Below are 8,242 nucleotides of genomic sequence, written 5' to 3'. Positions count from 1 at the left end.
AAAAAAAAAAAAAAAGAAGAAGAAGGGGGGCTGGAAAGATGACTCAGTGGGTATAGCACTTGCTGCTCTTGCAGAGGACCCAGGTTTCATCCCCATACTCCCTAGCAGTTCACAATCCTCTGTACCTTCAGTTTCAGGGAATCTGATGCACTTTTCTGGCCTCCATGAACCCAGGCATACATGCAATGTACTTACATGTAACATACATGTAAAATTTTTTAAAATCTTTTTTGTCTGGTTGTTTTTTGATACAAGTTCTCACTATGTAGCTCTCTGTCTATCCTGGAACTCACCATGTAGTGCAGGCTAGGCTTGGACTCTCAGAGAAGCCCCTGCCTCTGCTTCCCAAGTGCTGGGATTAATGGCATGCACCACTACACCTGCCCCCCCCCAAAAAAAGTCTTTAAAAAATAAGAAGAGCCATTTTACAGCTCAAAAAAACTCTTTCAAACCTGGACTTCAGACAGGCTCTGCATTCTGGGCTGTCCAGCTGTGATTGGTGGTCGCTGAAGACTCTGTCTGCATTCTCACTGGTGAGAAAATATAGAAGTCTGTGTTTTAAGAACTGAAACTGTCTAGGTATGGGAGAAAATGGCAATCTGATTGGGCTTCTTAGCAAATGGTTCTAAAGATGGATGGAGGGAAGAGAGCGAGGGAGAGAGAATTGGACAAATGATGAAGGTCAAGCTCGGCTGCATCGGTGAGCATGTGGCAGAGACACTAATAATGGGGAAGGGAACTTAGGAGGGACACGGAGGAGCTAGTAACTCTGAGGAGCCGTTGCCATAGGAAGGACAGCTCTGTGGGAGAGAACGCGCGCACTGGGGGCCCTTGTGGGAGGAGCCTCTGGCTCCAGGACAAGTGTGCAGTCCTGGGAGAACTCAATGTTGTCACACCAAGAAACTGGGACAGAAAAGAGAACAAGAAATGGCCAGACTCCATCCTCGCTCCACCCTCCAGTCTCACAGTGCCGCCTCCCACAAATCCAGCCCATAGGAGTGTGACAGAGAAGGGTGGAACGTGGATCTGGTCAGTGTGGACCTACGGACAAGTGAGATAAGCTGGGACGTGTGCAGAACCCTCTGTGTGAAGAAGCACTGTGGTTACTGGATCTGTGAAAACCCCAAAGTTCTTGGGTCCCAAGTCCTCGCAAACTGAGTGTGCCCTGCGTAAGCCGAACCAGGGAACACAGGGTGCCTTCTGGAGGGGCCTATGGCTGTGACGTAATGGAGTTCACCCCTCCACTAGGCTCACACTGGGCTCTGACCCATGCAGTCAGGGGTGTGTGTGACAAGGCCAGTCTGAGATGGGTCCTGGGGCTGACTGGTCAGCATCTTGGAGTTAGCCCGGGTGCTCCTCTCTTCCGATGAACCTATAGGATGCCAAGAGTCAACCAGGGAGGGGCTTTCTCAAACGTTCTTTTCACCATGGTGAAGGTACATTCAAAAAGAAAGGACAATGTATTCATCTCCAGAGAGCAGTGTCTTGGCAGAGCTGTGGGGCTGCAGCTCACTGCCCTGCCCCCAACACACACTCAGTTCCTGATAATCAGAGATGAAACCTGAACAGCAAAAGGGAAGTCTCTAGGCTCCTGCGAGGCATCCAGTCCTGTTTCTAGATGGTTTCGGTTCTTAAAGACACAGGCTTCCATGTGTTCTCACCTAATGAGCAGGCGACAGAGCCTTCAGTGACTGCCAACCACATACACATCTGCGTGGCCCAGAGGTGAGCTGGAGACGCACGGCAGAGGCCGCACGAAATCCAGGTTTAAAGGGTCTCTCTGGTTGTGAAAAGCCTCATTGTTCTCATTAATGTAAAGCCTTGGTCTGGACAAGCACACAGATCTGCAGTCAGCTCGGGGTTCTATGGGCGCCTCCTGTTTACTTTCCTAACCTACAGGGTTCAGATGGCTCAGGGGAACCCAAATAATGGCTTTCGTTGGATGTGGGAAGGCTCAAACACACACCGTTAGTTAGGGTCACTAAGGTCAGAAGTTCAAGGTCATTTTCTTTCTTTTCATTTTAAAAAAGCAATAGTAGGGGGCTGGCGAAATGGCTCAGTGGTTAAGAGCGCCAACTGCTCTTCCGAAGGTCCAGAGTTCAAATCCCAGCAACCACATGGTGGCTCACAACCATCTGTAATGAGATCTGATGCCCTCTTCTGGAGTATCTGAGGACAGCTACAGTGTACTTACATATAATAAATAAATGAATAAATAAATAAATTCCAAAAAAAAAAGCAGTAGTAGGTTGTTGTTGTTTTTTTTTATTAAAAAAACATGTATTAATTTTTGTTTGCTGCCTATGGGTTTCTTCCTGCCTGGATACCTATGAACCACTTGCATGCAGGGCCGTGGAGGTAAAGAGGGCGTCCGATCCCCTTGGACTGGCATTATGGACTTTGTGAGGCCCCCACGTGGGCGCTGGGAAGGTAACCCTCCTCCTCTAGAAGAGCAGCCAGTGCCCTTAACTGCAGTCTTCCCTCCAGCCCTCAAGCTCATTGTCCACTACATGGTGAGTTCAAGACCAGCTTGGGCTACGTGAGACTCTGTCTAACAACTCATTGGTTAACTAATATTTTAAGGGGCAAACAAATCTTGGATTTTTAAGTCTTCCATGAAATGACCAATTTCTACAATTTGTATTGATTAGAGACCGTTACACAGTTAGGGGAGTCAAGACATTGTGTACAATTCAAAGGAGCCTTTGCAGAGAGAAGCAGTTTGGCAGCCTTGCAAGGCATAGTCACAGTTCTGCACTGTGGCAATGAATGTGCAAACTGGGAGAAACTGGTCTGGGGAGGCGAGAAAGGAGGCAGGACATTGTTTGCAAGAATTACTTTCCTTTGTCTTAAATCTAGAATTGACAGAGCTCTCACCTAGGTCAGAGATCCTGAGACTGCTGCGGCTGCCTAAGGCATGTTCTCTGAACACTGAAATTTGCTTGCATTTCTCATTTCTTTTAGATGTTGTTTGGTTTGGAAACTGGGCCTTCTGTACCCCAGGCTGGCCTCAGCCTACATCTGAGGATAATTTTGAACTTCTTATCCTTTTGTCTTTACCTCCTAGTGCTGGGATGACACTGCTACCTCCCTTGGTTTATGTGATGTTGGGGATAGAACCACAACCCTGTGCATGTTACACAAGCAATCTGTCAAGTGAGCTACGTCCTCATTCCTTTTTAACTTAAGACAAGATCTCACTTGTACCCTTGAACTCACAGAGATCCACCTGCCTCTGCCTCCCAACTGCTGGGATTAAAGGCGTGCACTACCATAGCGGGCTTGCCTGACACTTTCTAAAGCCCGAACTGGCCTCAAGTTAATCTTCCTGACTTGGTCTCCCACATGCTGGGATTACAAGTGTGTACCTCCACACCAGCCTCTGCTTCTGTTCTTTGCTCTGCAGATACCAGCCACCCCTGCAATTCTCAAACTGCTCTCTCTCAATTTCAAAAAGTACCCGCAGGTGAACCCAGGGCTGCAGTGAGTTTGTGACGTCTGTGGTGTTCTGGAAGGTACTTCTGGGCTCTGCTGCTGGTCCAGAGGAAGGATTTTGAATAAGTTCCATGAGGTCTGGGGTGCTCTGCTTTCTAGACGATCTCACTGTCACCCCTAAAGCAGGAGGGTTGGGTTAGAGCACCGTGGAGCAGCAACACACTGCTCCAGAAGTCTTGATTAGCAGAGGCAGGCAAACAGCAGGCTATTAGGGGGATTAGGGACATCCCAGGCACATCTTTGATATTCCATGGTGCCAACACTAGGTTCTCCCTCACGCCTTCCCTCAGGGCTATGGTCAGGATTCTGAGCCAGTAGCCTTGGGTCTGATCTGTGATGACATTTCTGGTCTTCTTAGGAATGCTGGACTAGGAAATGGAATGCCCAAGAGTACAGCTGAGCAGTTTCAAGGGACAAGTGTTCCCTGAGCACAGGATAGGAGTCCATCAAGGAAGCCCCACTAACCTCATTATCACTGGCTACAGAGAGACTTTTGTTAAGGATCAGAAATTATGTTGGTGATGATAACAGGTAGCTGGTAGCCACACTCCACTCCCTTATCCCAACCAGTACGGGAAACAACTCTATTTTCTAGCAGCTGTGACCAAGCACCTGGCAAGAAGCAACTTAAGGGAGAAGGGTTCATTTTAGCTCAGTTTAAGAAGGGACAAAAGGCCTACTAGATGGTTTAATGGGCAAGCTTGATGACCTGAGTTCAATCCTTGGGATTCACATGGTAGAAGAAGGAGAGACCCCCCCATCTCCACAAGTTGTCTTCTGACCTCCACATATGCACAGGAACGTGTAGGTGCCCTTCCATAAATAAATAAATAAATAAAAGTTTTAAAATTTAAAAACAAGGGCTGGAGATGGTTAAGATGGCTGCTCTTCCAGGAAGGTTGCGTTCAATTCCCAGCCACCATACAGTGGCTCACAACCATCTGTAATGGGATCCAATGCCCTCTTCTGGTATCTGAAGACAGCAATGACATACTCGTAGACATAAAATAAATCTTTTTTTTTTTAAACGTAAAAGACAATAAGATTAAGGTCGTGAGGCGGCAGAGAGGAATGCTGGTTCTCAGCTTGCTTTCTCCCTTTTCTTCAGCCTGGGGCCTCAGCCCTCGGGATCATGCTGCCACTTTTAAGGTGGTCCCTCCCAGCTCAGTGAATCCCATCTAGAAAGTCCCTCATCCACAGGGACTGGTTTGTTTCCCAGGTGATTCTAGACCCTGTCACACTGGCTGTATTAAAAGTGTCACAGTGCTGGTTTCTGTAGGGACAATCCTGAGAAGCTGCCACCTCTAAGTGCCTGCCCGTAGCGCTGAGACTCTGGCCTTGACTGCTTCAAATTAGGCTGCATTTCTGAGGGTTCTGCTTCAGTGTCATGGCTGCCCCCCCCAGGGGGTGGGGTCCCCAAGTTAAGAACCCTTGAATCAGCACTATTTCCCTCTGCTCTTTCCCCTCCTTCCTGTCCCCATCTCTCAAAAGCCTTCTTGTGAGGCATAGACAACCCAGCAGGGCCTCCTGCATGAAGAGGGAAGGCAGGGACACTGGTGAGTATTAAGGCTTTCACCTTTCTCTTAGCTGTAGCTGGGCCAAACCTACTGCCTCCTGTCAGTAAGAACGCCCAGGGCTGTTGAGGAAGGCCCCATCACTGGGAAAGAGAAGGGGCTTTCAAGTCTTTCACTTTCTTGCCTGTCACTGTTCTTAAAACTTCTGGGGTAAAACTACGGCTGAATGCAGCCCCGAAACACCCGAGCTGTTCGAGGCAGGTCTTGTGCAAAATGCTACAGAATTTCGGACAGGAAGTTGTGTGGCTGTGTGGGCGTGAGGACCAGCTTCCTCCCTCTCTGACACTTTCTATGCTTTGGGGATCTTGCTCAGCGGTCTACCCTCCCCCCAAACCCAGCAGACCCCACCCCCCTGAGGCCTCATACACAGCCTCTGACACGGGAACAGTGAAGACAGCAGGGTGAATCCCATCCTGAACCATTACTCCCCTGTCCCTCATCTCTCCTAGACACGTGACCACTTCTGACAGCACGCAGGACTTTCACTTCTTCAGAACAGAGGCACTTGTGTGTCTGGTTTTCCCAATGCTCGTCCTCGCCTCCTTCAGCTTCATCCCAGAACCTTGGCTAGCTTGTCTGGGTTCCCTGCCTCTGAAAACACAGTTTCTAGGTAACCAGCAGGGGCAGACTGTGTACCCTGCAGCTAGGGAGGGAGTCTCAAGAGTTCGGAAGCTAATTTGAATAGAATTAGTGGTAGCAGATAGAGAAAGTTGCATATTGGAACTAAGTGTGTGGATCAAGGATGTTTAGGAAACAACCAACAGAATCTGTAGATTGCTTCCTCACAGATGGGCTCTCCTTAACTGCAGTCTCTGCTAACATTCTGCTACAAGAACAAGGCAGATTCAGACTCCAGTAGTAGGAGCCTGCCCTGCCCAGCTGTGGTGGAGGAACCTTGGCCCAACTCTCTGAACTCTTGAACTTGTGCCTCCCTCTCCTGGTCCCCGAGACCCTTCATCTACAAACTGAAGGACAGAAGGCATGACTTTAACATCTCGTGGGCTTAAAATGCAGTATCCTGTGGTTCTCCTAGCAGACATAAACCTGGTCTTCTAACACCAGTCTTCTTAAGCCTCAGAAGGGAACTGTGCAATTGTAGCCCTTGCAAGCTAAGAGACCAGGAGGAAGGAATGCCCTCCTAGACAGGGTGCGGGGGGCTTGCAGGAGTGGCCAGTGTCAAGCCCTTTGCCTGGGAAGGACTACAGTCTAGTCTCTTTCCTCTTGTTGTTTTTTCTCCATCCCTCCTACTTTGTTTGTGCATGCATGGTATGTGTGTACATGTTCATGTGTACCAGCACATACATGTGCATTCATGCACACGGAGGGCAGAGGTCAACAGTGGAAGTCCCTCCTCCACTGCTCATTCCCTCCCCCTTTTTCTTCTTTCATCCTCTTCCATGTCCCCCAGATAGGGTTTTCCACTAAACCCAGGTAGGACTCATCACTGAGCCAGACTGCTGGCCTGCTAGCTACTGAGCTCCAGAGGTCCACCTGCCTCTCCTGAGCGGTGCTGAGGCTGCGGGTTGTGCCCCAGGGGCACCTGGCCTTTTCCCTTTACCCGGATGGTGGGGATTGGACTGAGATCATGCATGGTAAGCACTTTGCTGGCTGCGTGATCTCACCAGCATCACCTCTTTCTCTTCCCTTTTTTCTTCTTTCGTTTTTCTTTTTTAGCATCCATACTTACAGCAAAGTCCTTTCCTTTCTGTCCCTGACTCTTGTTCCCTTTATAAGAAGGCTCCATCTAGCCAAGCGATGGTGGTGCATTCAGGATGCAGAGGCAGATGAATCTCTGTGAGTTTGAGGCCAGCCTGGTATACAAAGTGAGTTCCAGAACAGCCAGGGCTACACAGAGAAATCCCGTCTCAAACACAAACAAAAAACAAAACAAAACAAACAAACAAAAAGATGATTCAAACGTTCACAACACTGGCGAGTCCAGGGAAAATGTGAAGAGGGCACAGGTTGCTCTCCTACTTGGCATTCCCATGTGTCTGAAAGAAGAATGGGCACCTGAGAAAGAGAATTGTTCTTCTCTTCTCCCCAAATGCTTGTTTACTTAAACGAAGGGGCAGTGTGTCCACTGATCCTGTGCTGATGAATGAGCAAATGGAGCAGTTGGGAGGCCCAACCAGAAACAAAATTCTCAGGGCTGGAGAATCAGCCCAGCAGTTAAAAGCATTTTCTGCTCTCGCAAAGGACCTGAGTGTGGTTCCCAGCACCCACGTGGTGGTTCACAATTCCCTGTAACTCCAGGGGATCTGACATCTGAGGAATCCTGTTATTAATGTGTAACAGGGCTGGTCTCTGGATGTGCACAGACACACACTCAGGCATACACAAAAATACAATTGTTTTTTTAAAAAAGAAGAACAATATTCCACCAGTGTGGTATAATCCCAGCACTTAGAAGGCAAAGGCAAGGGCATTTTTTTTTTTTTTTGTTCTAAGCCAGCCAGGGATGCAGAATAAGATCTTGTCTTAAAGGTTGATAAATAATAATAAATAAACAAATAAAAATTCTATGGCCGAAATGAGGTAAGCCATACCAGATGGAAGACTAGGTAATGTCAATGATGTGAGCCACAAGTCAGCTCACTCGCTGAGAGCAAAAGGAAAACCCCCTGTCTTAACTCTGCCATAGCCAAGGGCACTTCCCATCTGCTCTGGTTGAACAGGAGCGCTACCTGCAGTAGGATGACTTATGCAGAGGAGGACTCTAGGAGCCCTGCATTCCAAGAAGATGGACAAAGGAAACATGGTAACTATCTTTATTTTCCAAGTTTTAGACGAAAAGATCCTGCCAAAGGACAGCACCGGCTAGCTGCCAAAGTGAGAGAGGAACGACTCAAAGGGCCTTCTTGCTGGGGCCTCTGGATCCTCTGTCCTGGGGCCAGAAGGCAGGGGCCGGAAGTCAGATGCCCCAGAGCACGATGCTGAGCCCAGGCTGGCCCCAGAGCTCCCTGGAGGGGCACAGCCACATGTACCCCTGGATACAGGTGTGTAGGGAAACTCCTGAGTGTGCAAACCAAGGTTCCGAGCCAGACAAAGGAGGAGTGAGCTGGGGTGTCATCGTGGTAGACAGCTGGCCACGGGGTCTGACCGAAGCTGCACAAAGTTCATAGGACACAGCAGCAGCGGGCACATCTTCTCGTGCTCCTTCAGCGCCTCGC

The 8,242-nt window shown here is 48.9% G+C and overlaps 1 protein-coding gene across 1 annotated transcript in view; it reads right to left on the bottom strand.

The window, feature by feature from the left end:
- Positions 1–7,829: 7,829 nt before the first annotated feature.
- Batf3 (basic leucine zipper ATF-like transcription factor 3) overlaps positions 7,830–8,242 on the bottom strand; it is a 10,440-nt gene continuing 10,027 nt past the window's right edge. The window contains exon 3 of the mRNA XM_021174371.2: positions 7,830–8,242. This exon is cut by the window's right edge and continues 79 nt beyond it. Within this exon, the coding sequence (XP_021030030.1) occupies positions 8,139–8,242 (104 nt within the window). The 3' untranslated portion in view covers positions 7,830–8,138.

This window comes from Mus caroli, chromosome 1 (assembly GCF_900094665.2).
Source record: "Mus caroli chromosome 1, CAROLI_EIJ_v1.1, whole genome shotgun sequence".
Taxonomy (NCBI): domain Eukaryota; kingdom Metazoa; phylum Chordata; class Mammalia; order Rodentia; family Muridae; genus Mus; species Mus caroli.
The sequence above is the reverse complement of the archived record's forward strand: the minus strand, read 5'-3'. Positions and strand labels throughout refer to the sequence as shown.